Here is a 23,120-nt window from a genome sequence, read left to right on the forward strand (position 1 = left end):
CTTAGAAAAGTGTTATTCAAGCCCCCAAAACCAGGAAGGCCTCTGTCGCCACCAGCCGGGCCTGCAGGCTGCCTCTGGGAGTTATTGCCGAAGAACAGGGTGCTCTCGGGGAGAGTGTGGACCAGGTTGCAGCGAGCTGCTCCCCACCCCGCGTCTTCACTCAGAGAAAACATGACCTTTCAAGCAGCATCCTGGCAGGGCAGGGGAACACACCCTTTTCTCAGAATCCATGCCATAGAATAGAGAGCAGGGGTGGGGCAAAGGGAGAGGTTTTCTGATTCCTATTCTGCGGCCTGCTAGACTTCCCAGAAGGGCCTAGAGGAGGGGTCTTATCAAACATGCCCGGAGTCAGAAACAGGCTCAGGGAAGATAGCCATGGCCATGGCTCTGGCTGGCCTGGCTCAGGAAGTAAGTGTGAGCTCTTTGGCCATGCTTCCACTTGGGGTGGTCTCCCTGGCTCACCGATGCACACAGAAGTGCTTGGGGGCTGCTGTGGGCACCTTAGCTAGGTACCGGGTACAGGAAGCCAGTGGACAGGGGAGGAGGGCACCCAGGCTGGATTGCTGGTGCTTAAAAGGCATCTCCAGAAGAAAGTTGCTGGTAGAAGGGAGTGGCGGGTCAGCGAGGATATAAAATGCCTGCCTGACTGAAACACATCGGGAGAAAGACAGGGCTTCCTCTGCCCATAAAGAGTTCCTGGCTTGGAAATGCACAGGGGTTGCCCCGCCCTGGCCTAGAGTCGTTGAATCCGAATCGATTCCGTGGCAGTGGGCTTGCTTTTGACTGACACGGGTTCACCTCCGTCATCTCTTGAACTGGATGGTGATGGAGACAGGGAAGGATACCTAAGTGGGGACAGCTGGGGGAGTAAAGTTCGGGATAAGGCAGGTGTGGAGATGGAGGCAGGAGCGCAGGCTGGGCGGGGGGCACACATCTTAGAAGGGGACACCCCCTCACTTTTGATCGGTAAGAAGCCGCCAGCCCAGAGCAGCTGGGGTGATTCTGCCCCCCAACTCTCCCAGGGGCAACCTTTGCTCTGTCTGGAGACATTTCTGATGACAGCCTCACATCCAGCACGCTTCCTGTTGGCTCCGGAGAGGCTGTTGGGGCCTGGACTCTCCACCCCTTGCTTTGTGAACGTGGGCAAGTGACTTCACTCTGTACCGCATGGCAAGCGGCGACCACCTCAGCGGCCTCACTGCAGAGGTCTCTGTGAGGCCACTGGAAGGGCACTGAGGATCCAAGAGGTCAGAGGGAAGCTGCCTCTGTGAACGAGGGTGGACATGTCAACAGGCTCAGAAGGGAGCTGTCCACCGAGCCTGGGCTCAGCCTCGGTCTGCTGGGCCGATGAGGGTGACCCCACTGAAAGAGGGAAGGCGCTGGACAACACCCTTTAGACAATGGCCTTTACCTCCTGGCCGATTCACTGGCATGATGGCAGTGATGGGGGCCCATCCCCAAGGGAGTGCCGGGGCCAGGGAAAGAGGGGTCACCAGGCAGGGAAGGGGACACGTCCACAACCCACTCACCTGCCTGGAAGATTCCAGTTTTATACACCTACAGGTGCCCAGATGAGCCTGGGTGAGGGAGAAGAATTCTTCCCTTCCTCTCACCCAGCCACCCGGCCACCTGACACGTTGCATACGCCAGTAACCTAGATCGCTGGGGAGACAGGTAAAGGACACTGTCCCCCAGAATTACCTTTAAACATATTGCTAACTTTGCGTTCTTCCTTTACTTTACATGGGAGTGGAAACTAGAATGTGATAAAGTTAAGAGGAAACTCATTCGCCTGGAGTCTTCTTGGGCTGCCCACATTTCCCAAGGCATCTGTGGACTGACACCTTCAATACGCACGCAGATTGAAACCAGCCACTCCCAAGGTTGACTGGGCAGCCAGTGATGGAGGCAGGGTGAGGGCGGGCTGGCTGGCTGGCTGGGGCAGGGATGAGAGTGTGAGTCGGCCTGGAAGGACGGGCCAGGCCAAGGCTGGGAGGCTGGTTTCAGCAGTGACGACTCAGAGGTCCCGAACCACACATCTGGGGGTGCCCAGTCAGCTCCTGGGGCTGATCCTCTGGGGTGCTTTCATTGCAGACCTCTGGGGCCGCATGGTCTGAGCCTGATGTCAGCACCTCGGGGTGTCCTCCAAGTCTGGACTGGGGTACACACACATTAGCACAAGGGGGGCTGTGTACAGGATTGGTCAAGGTTGGAGGGGAGGCAGGCTGGGAGTCACCGTGTGAGACAGAGGCAGTGGGATAAAGACGGGGAGGCCCGCCCATTGTGGGCTTGGATCTCAGGCCTTCATTTATTCTCTTGTCCCGATTCCTGTGAATGGGTCTCCTCACTGGCCTGCCTCCCCAAAGCCCCTGGCCTGGGGGCATGGCCTCTGTCTCCCCCATCCTAGGAGACGCCACTGGAAACTGTCCCCAAAGAAAACTCTTTTGGCCGACATCTCTGTGGAAGTGGCTCTGACCTCTGTTTGGATATTTCCAAGCCTGGAGAGAAATCTCAGGGACAGCAAGGACTCTTTCACCCCCAGCAACACAGGGCTGCCCACAAGGGTCTGCAGAACAGCCTTCTCCACGCCAGCCGTCAGCACTAGCACTAGCACGTGACCACGGGCTGCCTCGCAGAGCCTTGCTTCCAAGGGCTCAAGTAGAAAATGTTTGGGAAATGATGGTGGCGACATATATATAAATATGCTTGCTACAATCGATGTATGGAATGTTCTAAGAGCTGTGAGAGCCCCCAATCAAAATGATTTTTTTTAATGGAGATATTAATAGTAACACTGACATTCGGGATTCTTACGTCATGTCCAGGCTGTGGCCTTTCCGGGACAGGGGAGGTGGAGCAGGGAGTCAGGGGAAGAACTGAGGAGCAGAGGCAATAGGTCACACACACACACACACACACTCACTCACACTCACTCACTCACACTTGGTCTGACTCCTTGTATGGATGGAGTTGCTATGGGTCAGCATTGACTCACGGGCAGTAGGTTTGGTCATGGTAAAATGGGGCTCAGGTCTTAAGCATACCAGTTCAGTTGGAGGGCTGTGGATCCCTCTAGAACAGGGGCTGCATCCTGTCCCATTAACTCCAACTTGTACCCCAGCCCGAAGCCTGGTGCCGAAGCCCAGCGGCACTCCATAGAGTCCAGTGGCGTGGGCGGAATCCCCTTCCATCTCCCACATTCACACTGCTGCTACACCAGCCCAGCTCTTCTCCCCAAAGCAAACCAGAGTGGGAGCTCAGACTGCCTTCGGGAAGGGGACTCTCTGCCCACTTGGTGCCTCTTAGGATGGTGGCCTTTGTCGTCTATGATAAGGGCTTTTCCATACCTTCCCAAAGCTGGGGGGGGGATGGGGGGCAGGGACGGGCATTGTCACCCTCTGATCAAACAAAATCTCACAGGTCCTGAGGCTCATCCCTCCCCTAACTGATCCAGCCAAGGCATTCAGAAGCAGAAGAACCCTGCCTTGTTGGAGACAGATCAAGTAAATTATTCAGCAACATTCTGCCTGCTGGGGTCCCCCACAAGTAGCACCCAGTTTTAGAAGAGAGGGGTGGGTGTTACCTACTCACAGCACGTGACAGGGTGTCAATTGAGCAGTCGTCTCGCTCCGAGCTGAGCTGCCACGTGGAAGGTCAAAGGGATCCTCTGTTTTCTTTGCCCCTTTCCTGTCCGACTCCTGTCCTGTAGCCCCTCTCCCCCATCCTGCTGGCTGGAAGAGCCAGACAAGCCTGAGCCGGGCAGAGAGAGCCCTCAGATGGCAGGCATCTGATGGAGAATGCGGAGCCACAGGAGGCTGCAGTGATATGGTACTTGGGGACAATTGGTCTGGTGATCACACAGAAAGGTGAGGATGGAGAAGCAGGGGTGGGAGGCTGGGTTTGGGTGCAACTGAGAGGCTGCGGTCACAGTCTAAGGTGGCGGTTCTCAAACTGTGGGTCATGACCCCTTTGAGGGTCGAACACCCCTTTCACAGGGGTCACCCAATTCATAACAGTAGCAAAGTGACAGTGATGAAGTAGCAATGAAAATAACTTTAAGGTTGGGGGTCACCACCACATGAGGAACTGCATTAAAGGGTCGCGGCATGAGGAAGGCTGAGAACCACTGGTCTAGTGCTCCTGGGATCTATCAGGCACCCTCTGTTGCCTCCTTGGTGTGGCAAAGAGAGAATCCATGGCTCTTGCTTCTCCCCATCATCTGACTCCAATCCTGCAGTCCCAGACTCCCTGCGGGCCTCAGGGGCAGGCTGGCCTCCCCCTCTGCATCATCACAGCAAGCCGCATCTACCAACGTGGTAGATGCTTGCTCAGCAGGTGTTGGCCTCCTGAGGAATGAGCCCATCCATGGACAGAAGAAGATTCAGAATTGGTGCACCGAGGAAACAGAGATCGCCAAAGCTCAAAGCATGGGTCCAACATCCAAGAACCAGAGAGAACAGTGACCCCAGAGCCTTGGTGGAAATAGTGGCCAGCAGGGTCTGAGAGTGGGAGAAGAACAGGGTCACCGAGTGCCGTGGAAGCCAGGAGAGGTGTTTTGTGGCGGATAGGTGCCCCCTGTTCAGCAGGGCTAAGTGCCATAGTGACCCCTGGGGATGCAACTGGTACCTGAAGACATCAGTCACTGAAACCCAGCATTACTCTGACTCCTAAGGGGCTTCAAGACGTTATACCTGACTGAATGACACCTAGTCAGGGTCACAGAGGCCGACACACGACTGTGGGTTTGGCAGCAACCTCTAAAAGGAGCTCTAGTGGCGCTGTCTGGTAAGCAAACATTCATTTGACTGCTAACCACAGGTTGGCAGTTCAAACCTATCAGCTGCTCCGTGGGAGTGAGGTGAGGCTATCTGCGCCTGTAAAGAGTCATGGGCGGCTATGAACGCGTCAGAATCGACTCCACGGTGCAGGGCTAGGCCTGGGTTTCTTAAAGACAGGTCCAGGCTCAAAGGGGAGAGCAGAACAGGGGGTGCTCGGCTGAGTGAATGAAGTGAGGCACGCATGAACCTTCTGGGGGCAGCTGAGAGCAGAGAGCGAGGCCTCACTCCAGTCTCAGGCCTGACATCCTGGAGGCTATGGCTCCTGGCAGCACACTCTTCCCCATCTGCATTTCACACAGGCAAGGTGGCCACGTCGTCACCCGCCCTGTCCGACTCAGCCCCTGTTTCCTGCCCACCGATTTCCCAGGGAATGCTCTGCAGGCATGGCACTGCCTCTCAGAGCATCCTCCACATTTGGAAGCCAAGGGCAGGAGAGGCAGTCAGGCTGAGAGAGCGATAAGCAGGCATCCCGTGCTGGGCTGGGTTCTGGGTGTTGTGCAAAAGCAGGCGGCCTCGGAGGCTGCGTGACTGGCCACTTCTCTCCTCTGGGGCTCACCCAGGCCTGCAGCCCAGCTGGTTACTTTACCTGCGCACTGGCATCCTCCCCTTTGGGCTTGATGCAGGGGCTCAGCGTTAGCTTGGGGATCTCGTGGTTGGTCTCCTTTTTCGTCTCCAGGCACTTCTGCCTCTGCCGGATCTTGCCCTTCTGGATGGAGGCGTCCTTGGGGATCCTGGAGGGAAGTCAGGGGGCAGTGAGGCCTCACTGCTCTGCTCTTCGGGACATGGAGAGAGCATGGCAGGACCTGCGCTGCTTTGTGTCGCTGCAAAGGGGCAGATCCCGCTTTGAACAAGCCAACCAGGAAGGACCCACGAGACACAGGAGAAATGATATTACAGGAACGGAGCTGGGATCCGCGAGCCCATGCCCTCAGAATGTAACCTGGGATCCAAGACCCCAACAGTTCAGAAATACTGCTGCTAGTTAACCCAGATCTCTCATGCTGATGAACTCTTGTGTTTCAGTGGTAGAAGTCTCGCCTTCAGGCAGGAGACGTGGGTACCAATTCCTCCACACAGTGGAGGCTGGCATGTAACTCTAATGAAGGGTTTCAGCACAGCGTCCATACAAGGAAAGGCCTGGCAATTGATTTCCCAAAATCAGCCAAGGAATACCCTCTGGATCCTAATCCGTCTGATCTCCAACCCATCATGGGGAAGGGCTGGGCTGGGCGGGGCAGGGCAGGGCTCGGCTCCATTCCCTCCTGCAGAGCTTCACCTTGGCTCAGGGACCCAACGCACTCATTCACAACAACCTTGACCAAACTTACTTACCTTCCTGGTTTCAGAGCATCAGGAGCCAACGGGGCTGCCCAGACCTTACACCCTCCTTCAGCTGTGCTTAACTGCTTTCTCCAGACCAAGTCAGCTGCGAGCCCCTCCCCGGCAGCTGCCAGCCAAGGGTCCCAGAGATGGGGAGGTTACCTGAGCTCGGGGTAGACTTTCTCCAGATACCACTTGAAGCTCTCACAGTGCAAATTCTTCCTTAGCTTCACTCTGCTCTCAATGCTGGGTGTGGGGAGACACAACAACACAGCGTCAGAGACAGCCCTGACACCTGGGCTCCAGCTGTGCCCACGTGCTGTGCCCACACGCCTCTCCCAAGGGTGGCCCAGCAGACATTTCCCTGTGCCTGACACCGGGAGGGAAACACTTAGCAATCTCTCACAACAGAATGACACCCAGGGCCTGTGTGCTGACTTGAAAATGTAATTGGGGGGAGGGGGGGAATGTTTGCACTTTTCATTAAAAACAAAGAGGCAAGAACATGCATTGTGTTGTTAATAATTCACTTCAGGGCTCTGCCTCTGCTCAAACCTCTTTGGATTCTGCAGCTGAAACACCAGCTGGGAAGGTCTCAGGCTCAGAGCCCCCTCCTCTTGGGCTGGCTCAGGAGGGGGGGGTCAGTGATGGGTTTCCTGAGCCCCGAAGATGTGCCCACAGCCCCTCCTGTGTGCTCCATATGAGGTGCCAGGCATTGTTCTCACCCTGGGGTATGACTGAGAGCTTTCCGGCAACAAAGAAGGAAATGTTTTTGTTGACTTGTTTGAAACCTCTGGCTTGCTCCCATGTCTCAGTTTTTTCATTGTTGTAAACACATGCACACCAGACAATTGCCGATTTAACATTTTTCACAAGTACAGTTTAATGGCATCAATTATGTTGCATCGCTGTTCACCAAGAACACAAAAAACCAAACCAAACAATTCCCTTCCACGGAGTCAGTTCTGTTCCGTGGCCCATGGAACCTCGAGGACAGGGTCAAACTATCCCTGCAGGTTTCAGAGGCTGTAACTGTGAGCCTCATCTTTCTCCCTGAAGCAGCTGTTGGTTTCAAACTGCTGACGCAACGCCTAATCACTGCACCACCAGGGGGCTCCTCCAAGGGTTACCAAATTGCCATTAACAACATTTCCATCACAGGTAAGCCTGGCTTGGAGTCCCCATCCTCCTCTTTAATGTGTGTGATCTAGGGCCAGATTCAGGGCTTGCTTAAGTCTGTCTTCTCACCTGTAAAATGGGGAAGCTTGATGCGCTTCTCAGGGCTTGGGGTGACTTATGTAGTGGGGTGGGGTGTTAATAAACATTCTTTCCCTTTCCCCTTACCCCCCTCTCCCCACGAGGCCAGAGTGCTGCTGGAGGGGATGAGTCTGGATGCATCCTGTGGCTCCCCGATGAAGGAAAATGTAGGCGTGGTATCTGAGAGCCAGGAGGGATGCTGGCTTCGAAATACGAAGCTGGCAGGGACACAGGCTTTCAGTCCAGCTCCACACAGGTCACCAGATAATAATTCGGGGAGAACCACCCAACTCTCCGTGCTCCCCGGAGGGGGCAGAAGCTATAAGGCTGGGAAGGAAGCAGAGCCCTTCCCTGGGGCCTGGCAGAGCTTACAGGCTCAAGGAGACGTGCTGAGCAGACAGGAGCCCCTTGCAGACAGACCAGCCGGGACCCATCTTTCCCGACTCTGCACCCCTCTCCCAGAAGGGTACTTACTTCCCAAAGGGCCTGTCCAGGGCGAACGGCTGCGCAGCATAATAGTACTGTTTATACTCATCCATCCAGACTTCGGCTGTCCGCTTGGTGTTCCTGGGGAGACAGGGGTGTCAGGAAGGGGAGCTGATGTAGTCTGTTAAAAATATACACAGGTGGCCAAGTGGGCCGCCATCACCAGGCATCCGCCCTGTGAAGTAACCACAATCCATTAGTGTGCCCACTCCCTGAAAACATTGGGTTAGGGCAGTGGTTCTCAACCTTCCTAATGCCGTGACCCTTTCATACAGTTCCTCATGTGGTGGTGACCCCCAACCGTAACATTATTTTCGTTGCTACTTCATCACTGTCATTTTGCTACTGTTATGAATCGGGTGACACCTGTGAAAGGGTCGTTTGACACCCCCCCCAAAGGGGTCGCGACCCACAGGCTGAGAACCGCTGGTTTAGTGTGATAGACACTTATCCTAAAGTTACAGGCTGGATGAACCGGCCAGAACCTAAACTCATGTGATGCTCCTAAAGACAGGAGAGGAGGGCTGCCTGCAACCAAGGCAGGGTCTGTGCGGAGAATCCCGCCTCTGGTCCCCCTGGGCTCCTGTGCCCAGGTGCTCCTCCCTGCTGTTACACAGGGCAGTGCTGAGGTCACCGGCTGGCCAAGTGTAATGTCAACCACAGAGCCAGAGTGGGTCCTCTTGGAGCAAGTGTGAAGGATTAAGTAATCAGGCCGCCTGGTTCAGACGTGCAGTCAGCACACTTTGGTTTTTTAATCAGGTATTTTTTCTGAATCTGACCACAAAGCTCTCAGGGGAAGGAGGAAGGGAGGGAGGGAGGGAGGGAGAGAGAGAGAGAGAGAAAAGAGGAGAGGAGAGGCCCTGAGCATGAGAGAGAGAGAGAGAGAGAGAGAGAGAGAGAGAGAGAGCGCAAAGAGGAGAGGAGAGGAGAGGCCCTGAGCATGAGAGAGAGAGAGAGTGAGAGAAGGGGAGGGAAGGGGAGGGAGGGAAGGGAAGAGGAGAGGAGAAGAGAGGAGAGGGGAGAGAGAGATGGGCCCTGAGCATGAGAGAGAAAGAAGAGGAGAGGAGAGGAGAGGAGAGGAGAGGAGAGAGAGATATGGGCCCTGAGCAGGCTATCATGCACAGTCAGGATGCAGGGGTGGAGCTCCTGAGTCGTGAGGGAAGCTATCAGGAACAATCAGCCCATTGCAGTGTGGAGTATGCGGTGCCTGCCAAGGCCCCTGGAAGGGAACTTGATGTCTAACTAGAAAGGGTTTACTCCTCCTCCAGGGTTCTGGTTCGATCTTAGAACAGAGATATCTGACAGAAGACTGTGGTCCGTACTCCGGAGCTGCTGGACCTGGGACAAAGTACTGCTTGCCTAACCCAGTTTTCAGTGCAACAAAGGCTGCTAACAGAGCCTCGCCGGCCACTTCGATTGGCACGAGCTTAACAGCCATCTGTGTCACATACCCCTAACCACAGACTTACCCACCAGTGGCACGGAGGATGCCCGCTGGCCAGGACACAGTCTCTACAACAATGTGTGGAGCTCAGCTCTCTGCCCCTCACCCCCAATCGGACCCTTCCTACACAGATACATTGCCCTCCAAGGGCAGCCATGCCCCCTTCTCTTTCCATCCTTAAGAACTAGAGCTCAGGCAACCCTACCTTGGTTTGCACCCCTACCCCATAGACAACTGATCTTCGCAGGGCCTTTCACTTGCCTGCCATGTTTTGTTCTTTTGCAAAAGGTATTTCTAATTTTCCCACTGTTCAAATCCATTCCTCAAGACTTCTTTGTCAGGATGTGGCCCATACTCATTCGAACATGTGAAAATGGAAGAAAGATGAACACAGGAGAGGAGCTGACATCTCAAAGGATCAAAAGTTTAAAAAAAATAAAAGAGGTGCTTCCCCCTGTGATATTAATGGTATGTGCCAACTTGGCTAGAACTAGGGTTCTTGGTGACTTGGCTGCCACTGGTCTCCTTGCTCTTCCATATTGTAACATAATCATGCTCCAGTGGATGATTGAATGAGATCAGCCAAACTGTTGAAAGAGGAGTTTCCTTGGGGGTCTGGCCTGTCACCTGACCTGTAGCTTTTTAAATTCACTAGACCCCACCATCCAGTAAGCCAGCAGAAGTCCCCAGCTCTTGCACCTGAATCACAGATTTGGGACTTGCCAGGCCTTACAATGGTGTGTGCTATTTCCTTGATGTTAATTAATATATATCTGTCTGTCTGTCTGTCTGTCTGTCTGTCTATCTATCTATCTATCTATCTATCTATCTATCTATCTATCTATCTATCTTAAACCAACTCACTACTAGCAAATTGATGCTGACTCATAGCGACCCTATAGGGCAGGGTAGAACTACCCCTGTGGGTTTCCAAGACTATACCTCTACTCAAGTAGAAAGCCCCATCTTTCTCTCAAGGGGCAGCTGGTGGTTTCAAACTTTAGACCTTCTGGTTAGAAGCCTAATGCATTATTCCTGTGGCATGAGGGTTCCTTCTCTATACATACACGCATATATACACATACGTCGGTGTCGCTGGGGTGGTTCCTCTAGAGAAATTACACTAAGACACTGCCCGTTCCCCCAAATGGACCAAATGGCAGAGGGAAGAGAAGTAAGTGGGCGAAAGAAAGTATCAGAGAAGAGACAAGCAGATGGATAGAGGGAGAAAAAGTCAACGGATACCACCCCACCCCCACCCCCAGAGGGATGGGCAGGCTACATGAGAAAAGGAAATGATTGTAAGAAAGATGCAGAGAGGATGGCTTATGGGGGGCAGAGGAAGCAGAGAACAGGCACATAGACGCTGTGTGGTGGTGGAGTTCCTGTGTCTCCCTACTTCCCTGCTGCAGACCCTGTGTGCCCACTGCCTGGCCCAGGAGGAGGCCTGTAAGTTGGCTCTGCTGTGCTTCCTCAGTCCCCACATCTTCCCTAAGACCTTTCCTCTCCTCCCCCAGCCAGAACTTCTAGAACTGAAGGCAACTTAAGCTCCTCGCCTCTCTGTTGCAAACACTCCCAGTACCCGGAGGTCTGGCACAGCTATGCAACCAGTGATGTATGTGGGCCTCATCGGGTACCCAAGGTTCCCGCCTCCCTCAAGCTGGGTGTGCTGAGCTGGGTCCCACACAGACTGCCCAGGAGTGTGGTGCGCAGCTTCTGCCCACCTGAACCCTCAGGTGACCTTCCCAGAGCCCCAAGCCCAGATGCATCCAGCACCAGAAACCTCTTGGCCACGGCCTCAGGTCCCCCGGGGCACTCACTTACTTTATGTAAGTGTTGGCATTTCCATCCGGGAAGACATACGGGTGCTTCTTTCGGAAGACATGCCCGACTCGGCTGCAGGGAATGATCTCCAGGCTGCCGCCACACATCCACACTCGGAAAGAGATTTCTGCAAGACAACCATGGCCTTCCACTTACCGCTCAGCCTGTCTGCGGGAGAGGGCACAGGGCACAAGCACATTACTTGAGCTTGAGACTGGTGGATCCTGTCACCTTGCATTGCTTGAGTTCAATCCCATCTGGACCTGCTTCGCTAAGCTTCCAAGCTATTGACTATTGCTGACCCACCCTGCTGTTTGCTGCCTTCTGCCTGCCTTGCTCGAGGGAGGACTCTGCTGTCTGCTTCCTTGACCATGGACCCAGCAGCCCACATAAGTTGAAGGAATTCCCCAGTATATTAACTGTTCTACAAGTGAGTTGAACTAAGCCCCCTGGACTGCTGTGTGGACTAATTAGCTGTTATATTCCTTCTCACTGTATAATCCTATCTATCTATCTATCTATCTATCTATCTATCTATCTATCTATCTATCTATCTATCTATCTATCTATCTACCTATCTATCTATCTATCTATCTAAATTACAAGTGTACTGGTTTTGTTTCTCTAGAGAACCCTGCCTGATGAGCAGATACAGAAGCAGTGTCTGATACAGAGAAGCCCTGTTCCTTCTTTTTTTTTTAGGGGGGCGGGGGGCATGCTAGTCCCTGAAGCACAGCTGCTAGAATGGTTAGAGAGTGCCAGGGGGTGCCTAAGCCTGGAAGAGAGAAGTTCCTCTTGAACTCAGGAAAGATGGATTAGACTTGTTCCCTATGACCCAAAGGGTTAGAACTAGAGTAGACCAGAGCATTCCATTTCAGAATACAGAGGAAGCTCCCAACAGTCAGGGCCCTGATGGAATAGAGTAGTGCTTTTCGAGATAACTACATGGCCAGAGCCCTGCCGAGGCCTAAACCTGAGGAGGTGCTTTGACAGGGGTCTACTTCCAACACTGCGACTGTAGTTCTAAGATTCTGGGAGAGCCACCTGAACCGCAGCCCGGGAGGTGGAAGCCAGAGCAGTAACTGAGAGCCGAGAGCAGCTGTAGAGGATGTCAGAAGCATCAAAAGCATTGCTGGGGATGCTCCCCTGGGTAGGGCTTTTGTGCACAGACCCACTTCTTCTGGCTGCTGCTGCCAAGCTCAGGGAGGTAGCTGGGGAGGAGGGAGCAGAGGCAGCTATGATCAGGCTGTCACTGTTGGGAGGGAGTGCATTTCTCCCCCGAGACCACTTAGGAGCAGGCTGGAAGCAGTGATTCTGCTCAGAGAAGGAAGAGCGACATGCAAGAGGGGAAGTGGGTGTGCAGCGGTTTCGCTGGAGGAGTATTTTATCACTGACATTGTTTAGAACGGCTAGCGCAATAAAAAGCAGACTGGCTCTTAGGCAGTTTTATTACTGCCTTTCCATTCTCTACCGATGGTGGTCTCCCTTCCTGCCGGCACCCACGATCCCCTTGGAGCCCACTTGCAAAGCCACTGAACGGCAGGTAAGACTTTCCTTGGCCCCCAATCCTGCTGCCATCGCCTTCTCCACACCTGCCCCTCTGCTACCTTGCAGGTGCTCTCCTGAAAAGGCTGCAGCTCATCCTCAGGAGTTTCAGGTTTTTCCCGTGGAGTGGAGAGCATGCACACGTCTCAAGACTGCTACTGAAAGATGGCAAAAACGCAGAGGAAGAGGAACAGGAGGAGCAAGGCTGGGGTCTGCAAACCTCAGTCTGAAGCCATCGACGAGGCATGCCCTTGGGAAAAGCTGCTTAACTTCCCAGCGCATCATTTGTTCATGTGTTAAACAAAGATCAAGGTACTTTGCGGGATGGCTGTCAAGGTCACAATTAGGAGAATAACTGTGTAAACTTGAAGTATACTTGCTCCTCACTTATTGATTAGGTTCCAAAAAATCAGGTCATTATGTGAATAACAGTGTTATGCGAACATGGAGGATGACGACATCATTAAATAACGGCCAACTTATGTGACGGAACTGCCAAACCACTGAGAATTATGGCCCAGCCAAGATGACACAGTATTAACCATCATAGACAATATCACGCTTCACCTCCCACCTCAGTGTTCATTACTGGCTGATCTGTGTCATTCATGAGCAAACTAGACAGTTTTTTTTTTACTATTGTAAATGTGAAATGTTCGATAATGAGTCAATAATGTGAGGAACAGCTGTAATAACTTACATGGTTATTATGAGCCATCTTTCTGAATCCAGTCTCTTGAAAACAAAGATTCTAATGGATACCAGCCCTCAATACCTGCTTCCAGCTTCCTCAGTGAGGTTCAGCTTTCTTCCTCTGTCCACCTCTGGCCACAGGATAATCTTGAAATTCATGGACTAAACATTTGAGGTTTGGGCTCTCCATAAAAGTCCAGTGTAGACCATGATTTGGGATTTTTCTGAGGCATTGTGTGAGCTGGGTGCCCGTCCAATTGATGTTTACATGAGAATCACTAGTGTGGATTGCACTGTATCCTCTTCAAAGTTGTGCTGAACTCCTAACACTGAACCCACTACCTGTGAGCATTAGTTTGTGTGGAAAGAGGGTCGTTGAAGATGCTACAGGTTAGGTGAACATGAGGCTGTACTGGAATAAAGGGGGTCCCAATCTAATCTGAGTGGAGTCCCTATAAAAGGGAAAAGACACAAGGAGATGGTGGGGGACCCTCATGAAGATGCATCTATAAGCTAAGGAACACCTAATTGCCCAGAGTCACCAGAAGCTGGGAGGGAGTCCTGGGACAAATTCTCCCTCGGAGCCCTCAGAAGAAATCAACATGGCTGATACCCTGATTGCAAACCCCCCCCGCCCCCAAAACTTTGAGATAATCCATTTCCTTGGCTTGAAGTGACTATGATATTTCATCACACCTGCCCTAGGAAATGAATACAGCCACTCAGCAATCCAATGAGCATACTCAACAACCCAGTATCCGCATCTCCACATGACAGTGAATTCATTTGGGAGTTTATGAGGTTGGACGGTGGGAGGACGTCAGTACATAGGTAAATCTGATTCTTGGTATGTCTTTCTTGACCTGTGGACGTCTACTGAGCTCCATTCAATTCCTCACTGGGGACTCCAAGCAGATGTTTTTCCAGTCCCCTCCCCCCCAAATAAAACCCCACTAGTTCCTCAAAACAAGCACTTAAGCTTTTGCTTGCTACATAGAACTTAACAATTTTATGCCAGCTTCCTTCTAAAATTATGCACGTCTCAGTTATGGTCTTTTCCTTTCCATGTATTCAAATGCGACATATGTCCCTCCTCATTTGCAAAGCAAATCCCTCCAACCTAGGCCTCAACTCTATCTTCCACCCCCTTCTTCCACAACCTGCTTCTCTCCCTATGCTTCCTTTGACCCGGCATTTTAATTAATTCAGCATCTAGGGACACATTCATGCACAGGTGGCTGTAGCTGCCTTGGAAAGTACTGTCACTGGACTCGACCTTCTCAGCCTTCTTTCTGAGCTCCGGATGTTCTTTTCCTACTTCACCCCAGGGGTCACCTTTGAGCATTTTCTTTGGAGGCCCTCATCTAATGCCATGACTCTCTTGATGCCAGAGACTCACTTCTATCTCAACACCCCAACTCTACTCCAGGGCTTGAGTGCAAACTTCCAATGGCTGCGGGATGCTTCCACCAATGGGCTGTGGTCACCACCAAACAGAAAAAGACGTTCTCTCTCAGCATCTCCCCACAGCCTGCTGCACGCTGCCTCATCTCCTCCACCTGCAACGCCATTCTTCTTCCTCATGTGCCTTCCTGTTTCAGTGCAGTTAGCGGCCATACCTAGAGCGCTTTACTTCAGCAAACATTTGCAATGGAAGAAATTAACTCTTTCATTGACTGCTGGCCCTGGATGTGTTAGGCATGCCCAGGTGGTAACTCACCAGTCTTCCTAACAACCCTCTCGGTGATTATGAATGTCCCTATTTTATAATGGACAAGCAGCTTTGATAGGGTATCTGAAAGCTAGCAACTTGGGGTTGAAGTGTATCTTGCCAAATCTCGTGCTCTTGATCTGACGCTGCCTTGCCTCAGTACTGGGCACCTGTACTGAGCAATTTACCTCTGGAGACAAAGATAGGGCTTCAAGGCCCTTGCAAAATAGCAATTCAGACAAATACACAGCTATCGTATTTCTGCGGACAGCGACAGAATTCCGGGCTTCCACCTGTGTTGTTGGAGGCTTGCAAGTTGCTATGATTCTGAACATAGTTCTGTGGGACTTCCAGACTAAGGTGGACTAGAAAGAAAGGCCTGCGACCTATTTCCAATGTTCAGCTAGCGAAGATCCCATAGATGACAATGATGTCATCCCATTGGGCCACGCCTCTCCGTGAGTCAGAAGCTGGGTTAAGGCAGCTGGAAACAACAGCCTCGTATTGCTGCCTCAACAACTCACGCATCCAGTCCTGGGAAGGGTCTGATTCCTCCTCGGGTCAGCTGGTGTAACCCACAGCTGGCGTGGGTTCCGAGTGTCTCTAATGACCATATTTTCTTTTCTTTTATTGATCATTTTATGTGTGTGGGAGGGCTCTTACAGATATTATAACAATCCATAAATCACTTATATCAAGTGAACTTGTATAGATGCAGCCATCATTGTCAAAACATTTTCTTTCTACTTGAACCCCTTGATATCAGCTCCTCTTTATTCTCTGCCTTCCACACTCTGCCACCCTCAGGAACCCACAATAAATTTTATATATATATACACACACACACACATATATACATATATATATGTATATATGAACCCACAATAAATTATATATATATATATATACATACATACACATATCCCAATGATCAGATTTTCATACTTCAAGTTATTGAGACATGGATTGCTGTGCTGCTTCCAGAGTAAGTGTCTAGGCGATGCTGCTTACATGCCTATTTAGAACTTTCAAAAAGTGCAATGGTCTACAGGCTCTCGGATGTTGTTGTGGGGCGCTGCTGAGTAGATGCCAAACCTGAACAACACTCTGTTGCAGAGGAGAACTGCCCCCTAGGTTTTCTGATCTGTGATCTTGAAGAAATGGATTTCCAGGTCACTGTCTGGTGGTGCCACCAGCTAAGTGCAAACTGCCACCTTTTTAGTCTAGGTATTGTTTAGAATACTTCGCAGTTTTTGTACGTTTTTGGAATAGCTAACCCCTGGGACATGCGGTGGCCCTATCCTGATCTCTATGTGTATCCTCCCGGGACTGGGAACCAGGCCCCGGCATTTGCACATAGCTGCTGAAGCCTTTGGGACAGTCTTGTGATTTGGATGGCCTATCAGAATTGCTGGGCTGGAGGGTGAGGCAGTGGACACTCTGGCTCTGGCAGTTGCCTGCTCTTGCACGGTCATCACTTTCAGGCAATTGCCTGTGTGATGTGAGAGGAGGAGGGATCAGAAAGACTCTTTGTAGGGAATCGGTAGTGGGTTCATGATGAGTCAGCGCTCACATGATCTCCTTTTTTTAAAACATTTTATTAAATGTCAGATGGGTCCAAATCCACGATGAACTCTTAGTAGAGAGAGGTGCAATTATTCTATGCTCACGGAGGACAATGCTGTCTTCTTATTTTCTTTAAACTTCACTTTAATATTTGATAACTGCCTCCTTGCCCCCAATTCTTTTTTTAAAAAATAATTTTATTAGGGGCTCATACAACTCTTATCACAATCCATATATACATCAATTGTGTAAAGCACATTTGTACATTCATTGACCTCATCTTTCTCAAGACATTTGCTCTCCACCTACGCCCCTGGCATACGCTTCTCATTTTTCCCCCTGCCTCTGCACTCCCCCTCCCTCATGAACCCTTGATAATTTATAAATTAGTATTTTGTCATATCTTACACTGTCCGACGTCTTCCTTCACCCACTTTTCTGTTGTAAGTCCCCTAAGGAGGAGGTTATATGTAGATCCTTGTAATCGGTTCCCCCTTTCCAACCAACCCTCCCTCGACCCTCCCGGTATTGCCACTCTCACCACTGGTCCTGAAGGGATCATCTGCCCTGGATTCCCTGTGTTTCCAATTTTTATGTGTACCAGTGTACACCCTCTGGGCTAGCCAGATTTGTAAGGCAGAACTGGGATCATGATAGTGGGGGGGAGGAAGCATTTAGGAACTAGAGGAAAGTTGTATGTTTCATCGTTGCTACACTGCACCCTGACTGGCTCATCTCCTCCCTGCAACCCTTTTTAAAGGGGATGCCCAATTACCTACAGCTGGGCTTTGGGTCTCCACTCCACACTCCCCCTCATTCACAATGATTTTTTGTTCTGATGATGCCTGATACCTGATCCCTTCGACACCTCGTGATCGCACAGGCTGGTGTGCTTCTTCCATGTGGGCTTTGTTGCTTCTGAGCCAGATGGCTGCTTGTTTACCTTCAAGCCTTTAAGACCTCTGACGCTGTATATTGATAGCCGGGCACCATTAGCTTTCTTCACCACATTTCCCTATGCACCCATTTGTCTTCAGCAATTTTATTGGGGAGGTGAGCACACAATGGTATGATGTTTTTGTTCTTTGATGCCTGATAACTGATCCCTTTGACACCTCATGATCACGCAGGCTGGTGTGCTTCTTCCATGGGGGCTTTGTTGTTTCTGAGCTAGATGGCCGCTTGTTTACCTTCAAGCCTTTAAGACCCCAGGCGCTATGTCTTTTGATAGCCTGGCACCATCAGCTTTCTTCACCACAGTTGCTTATGTACCCGCTTATTTTATTTTTAATTTTTTTTTGCTTCACACTTTGATTTTACTTATGGCCCTAGTATTTTTTAAAAATCATTTTATTGGGGGTTCTTACAGCTCTTATAACATTCCACACATCAATTGTATGAAGCATATTTGTACATATGTTGCTATCATCATTTCAAAAACATTTTCTACTTGAGCCCTTAGTATAAGCTCCTCTTTATTCCCCTTTCTCCCCTACCCTCATGGTATCACTACTTCCACTACTATTCCTGAGGAGTTGATCTCTCCTGAATTCCATGTGTTGAGAGCTCTTATCTGTACCAATGTATGTTCTCCAGTCTAGCCAGATTTGTAAGGTAGAACTGGTCATGGTAGTGGGGGGGAGGGAGCATTCAGGAACTGGAGGAATGATGCACTTTAATACTTAAAAGAGGTTTGGGGCAGCAGATTTGCCCAAAGCTGTACACTATTTTATTTCTTGACTGCTTCTTCTATGAGCATTGATTGTGGATCCAAGCAAAAGGAAATTCCTAAAAACTTCTACCTTTTCTCCATTATGATGTTGTTTATTGTTTAATTGTGAGGATATTTGTCCTTGTTACATTATTTCAATTTATACTGTCCCCTGCTTTCATCAGCAAGGTGTGTCATCTGTTCATTGCAGGTTGTTAATAAGATTTCCACTAGTCCCAATGCCTTGTTCGTCTTCAAATAATCAGCTTCTCAGATTATTTGCTCAGTATATAGATTGAATAAGTATGATGAAAAAATATAACTGTGATACATACCTCTCCTGAATTTACACAATGAAATAAACGTTTATTGTATTCCAATGGTTACTTCTTGGTCTAGCTACAGGCTGTGCATAAACACACAAACGTGTTCTGGAATCCCCTTTCTTGTCAATATTACATATAGTTTGTTATGATTCACACAGTTGAATGTCTTGAGTAGTCAACAGAACACAAGTAGGTGTCTTTCTGGTATTCTTTGCTTTCAGCAAAGATCGAGCTGATGTCAGCAATGAGATCTCTTGTGTCTGAGCATGGCTTAAAGTTCTGGCAGCTCCCTATCTATGTACTGCTGCAACTGTTTGGGGGTTATTTTCAGCAAACTTTTACTTGCAGATGATAATAATGATACTGTTCGATAATTTATGCATTCTGTTTAGGCACCCTTTTTGGAATAGGTACAAATATGAATATCTTCCACTTCGTTGGCCAGGTAGCTGTGTTCCAAATTTCTTGGCATAGACTAGTGTGTGCTTCCAGAGCTTCATCAGCATGCTGAAATATATCCACTGATATTCTACCATTTCCTAGAGTCTGGATTTTTGCTAATGGCTTCAGCGCGGCGTGGACTTCTTCCTTCAACATCTTAAGTTCTTGAACATATTCTAGTTCTTGAAATAGTTTAATACTGTGGTAGTAACATAATCTGTTGTCAATTTGAGACTTATGAGTGAAGGGGTGGAGTTAAGCCTGTTCAATCGGGGTGCAGTTTGATGACCTCATTTGGAAGTACTAAGGAGATAAATAGCTTGCTGGAGGCGGGACACAGGCTGACTCCCTGTGATACATTCATGCTGACAAGACACATGGAACAGCACTAGAGCCCTGGTGCTGAAGGAGCCATGTGGAGACCCCTTCCAGTGCTGAGATGCCTCTACTGCCACTGGATCCACAAGACTTTCCACCCACTGGCCTGTGATTTTCCTGCATTGGGCATCATTGCATATGTTTTGTGAGTCTGAAGAGGACTTTATAGATTGGTATTGGACATATGGGCTAATATAGGACTTACGGACTTGATCTAGACTGGGCTTGGATGCTTTCTCAATATTCAATTGCTCTTGTATATAAAGCTCTTTCTTATACACACCTATGAGTGTCTATGAATTTGTTTCTCTAGTCTACCTGGACTAACACAAATACTGACCAATTCTCTTTTGTATAGTGACTCTGTGTACTTCTTGCATTTTCATTTGATGCCTTCCATATTATTCAAATTTTCACATGGAATCCTTCAATATTACAACTTGAGGCTTAATTTTTTTCTTCAGTTCTTTTATATTAAGATAAACTATATGTGTTATTCTCTTTTGGTCTTCTAACTCAAGGTCTTTTCAAATTTCACTATAATGAACTGTAAATAGGAATTCAGAGGGGAATGGACAGCTTTCTCCCATGAATTAAATCCCAGATAGCCATATGCTACCATCAGCCATTCTAGACAAAGTTCTATTTTCATTTTATAACTCGATTTCCATCTTAGGGCAAAGAGAACCGTTAGACATCAGGTCTGCTTAATGTGATGAGTCCTGTTTGGAATATGTATGTCTGTATGCATATTAAGGTTTATAAAAAATTCCATTATCTACTGCTTATCTATCAGTTTGTCATTGTGGTAACTTGCATGTTGCCATGATTCTGGAAGCTATGCCACTGATATTTCACATACCAGCAGGGTCCCACAAGAAGAAAAGGTTTCAGCAGAGCTTCCAGATTAAGAATAGACCATGAAGAAGAAAGGGCCTGTCCACTTTGGGGGAATGGGCCAGCGAAAACCTTTTGAATAGCAGTGGAACCCTCCGATCTAGGGCTGGAAGACGAGCTTGGAAGGCTCTCTCAGATCGGAAGGCTCTCAATATGTGACTGAGGCAGAGCTGCCGTCTCCAAGGAGCCGCCCACGATGAGGCAGACGGAGTAAAAGCCCCTGATTGTCATCTGCTGAAGGGGCCGGTTCAGAAGAAGAAGAAACAGCTGCGCTGCACATCAGCACATCATTGGGTAATACGAGTGCAATGGTGACTAGGAGGCAAAGCACATCAGTGCCGCTCCTGACCACATGTCCACAGTCCTTGAGATGACTTTCGCCATCCTTGCCTCTAAAGAGCACTCCGGCCGTACTTCTTCCAAGACAGATGGGCGTGTCCTTTGGGCAGTCCATGTACTTTCACTGTCCATGTCCAGCACCACTATTCACATACAGCGTTTCTCCTGAGCTCTTCCTGACTCGACGTCCAACTTTATATGCACATGAGGCGACTGAAAATACCATGGCTTGGGTGGGGCACACCTCAGTCCTCAAAGTAACCTCCCTGCTTTCAACCCTGTAAAGAGGTCTTGGGCAGCAGATTTACCCCACGCAGTACATCCTTTGATCTCTTCATTGCTGCTCTCCTGAGCATTGATTGTGCACCCAAGCAAGACAGTCTGACAATTTCAATCTTTTTTCGCCATGTATCATGATGTTACTTATTGGTCCAATGGTATAAATTTTGCTCCACCTTACATTCCATTGCAATCCATACTGAAGGCCCCAATCCTTGATCTTCATCAGCAAGCACTTCAAATTCTCCTTTCAGCAAGCAAGGCTGTGTCGTCTGCATAGCACAGGATGTTTATAAACCAAAGCCTATTAAGTGTTGTATCCCCAAGATCAAGCACAACAAGGCTGAGAAGATCTCTGAGGAATACACTTGTCGTAATTTCATTAAGTTGCCTTCCAAAAAGATCCAATCAAGAGAGGCTTCTGAAGGAATTTGTTGGGCAAGTTAAATTCAAGATAAAGAGGTCAGGTCATAAGGTTATGACATTTGTGGGGTCCTTCAAAGGAAAATCATGCGGAAGAATTGTTTTTAATCCTAATATATGTGCTCATTTTTCCAGGGTTGCAACCAGGGTTGCAAAGGCAAAAATGTTATTGGGAAATTTTATCCTATTGATCTTACAGCCCCGATTTTGACCCTTCAGGGTTTGGTGTTCCCCAAACTTGAAGCGTGTTTAAAGGGATCATACTTTGGGTTCCTCTAGAATGCACAAACAGCTGTTTTGATGTGGTGTCCATTGCAGAGGGTAGAATTCTTTAGAGAGGGGTTCCAAATTCAAGCTAAACTCACAGCCACTGAGCCGATTCTGAGGGCTAGAGAGATGGAAATACCACCTTCACACCTCGAAGAAGGACATGTAGAGGAATAATAAATTCATCTTTTGATCATTTTTGTTTCATGAAGATTTAGACATGTATAGCAACACTTTGTGATTTAACCTATTACCCACAGATTCTAAGTAGTAGAGTATTGATATAATTGGATATGGGGCCTCTCCTCGGAGACAAATTAATCTTCCCAAGGATATCTATATATAGCCCTTCATGAGTACAGGATTCAGAGGTAAGCCTCTTCCCTAGCCCATGTTCCTCCTACTGTGCACATGTGTGTATACATATACACACACATGCCATGCCTAATGCTGCCTGATGGCTCTGGTTACATCTGGGGAAGGTGAGTGTGGTGGATCTTCTGTGCCCCCCACCCCCACCCCCCACCCATTTCCCTATTCCCTATTCCAACATGGGCCTTTGCAAATGATGTACCCACTGGGCAAGCCATTGGGAATCCCTCATTATGAATCCAGACATTCTATGTTCTCTTTGTATAAGTCCCAAACTCTGTTTACTGAAAACACACACACACACACACACACACACACACACACACACACACACACACACACACACACCATTTACAGATTCCGTTTTCCTCTAAGGACCAAAACCTCGACAATGAAGCAAAGCTTGACGAGAGTAGATGTACTGCATGTATTCTGTGCTATGTAAATTGGAGTTAAAGCATCCAATTTTTATGCAAATCAACTTCTAATGCAGAGTAAAGGCTCAGAAGCTCCATTTCCCTCTAGCCTGCTCACATACAGAACTGTAGACCTAGTAGCAAAACGATTCAGCTCCTCTTAGAAACACTTGGTGGGCGCGACTGCACCATGGGCGAGCCTCTGGTTTCAAACTATGGTGCGGTGGGGTGGGCTGAGACATGGCATGGCTCCCACAGGGCCGTGGCAGCCACTCCATCAGGAGCTGCTTCTGACCGATGAGAAGTGAGATGGGGTCAGACAGGGGCAGCCTGTAGTTTTGCTCAGTCATGAGATCTCACCAGAGCTTTTTCCCCAATAGTCTCCTGGACCTTGGTGCTGTGAAATAAAGCCGACGTATGTGGACAGGTCTAGAGTCCAGAGAAATCCATTTCTGACACTGGAAAGACCTCTCTCTGCTGTTACTATTATTCTTCTCATGGTAAAAGGGGACCACTCAGCACAGGCTCCACACAATGCCTTGGGACCAAGTTTGAATGGGGTCTCACACTTTGAGGAGCTCCCAGGC

General features: G+C 49.4%; 1 protein-coding gene across 1 annotated transcript in view; it reads right to left on the bottom strand.

The window, feature by feature from the left end:
* GALNT14 (polypeptide N-acetylgalactosaminyltransferase 14) overlaps window positions 1-23,120 on the bottom strand; it is a 56,254-nt gene that overhangs the window by 1,662 nt on the left and 31,472 nt on the right. Inside the window, exons 9-12 of the mRNA XM_013006841.1 lie at window positions 11,170-11,296; window positions 7,890-7,982; window positions 6,321-6,404; window positions 5,425-5,569 (exon numbers count right to left, since the gene is read on the bottom strand). Coding sequence (XP_012862295.1) covers window positions 5,425-5,569; window positions 6,321-6,404; window positions 7,890-7,982; window positions 11,170-11,296 — 449 coding nt within the window. The remainder of the gene's footprint in view (window positions 1-5,424; window positions 5,570-6,320; window positions 6,405-7,889; window positions 7,983-11,169; window positions 11,297-23,120) is intronic.

The sequence above is a fragment of the Echinops telfairi genome, unplaced genomic scaffold (assembly GCF_000313985.2).
Source record: "Echinops telfairi isolate 266 unplaced genomic scaffold, ASM31398v2 ScPeMD7_10;HRSCAF=50, whole genome shotgun sequence".
Classification (NCBI taxonomy): Eukaryota; Metazoa; Chordata; class Mammalia; order Afrosoricida; family Tenrecidae; genus Echinops; species Echinops telfairi.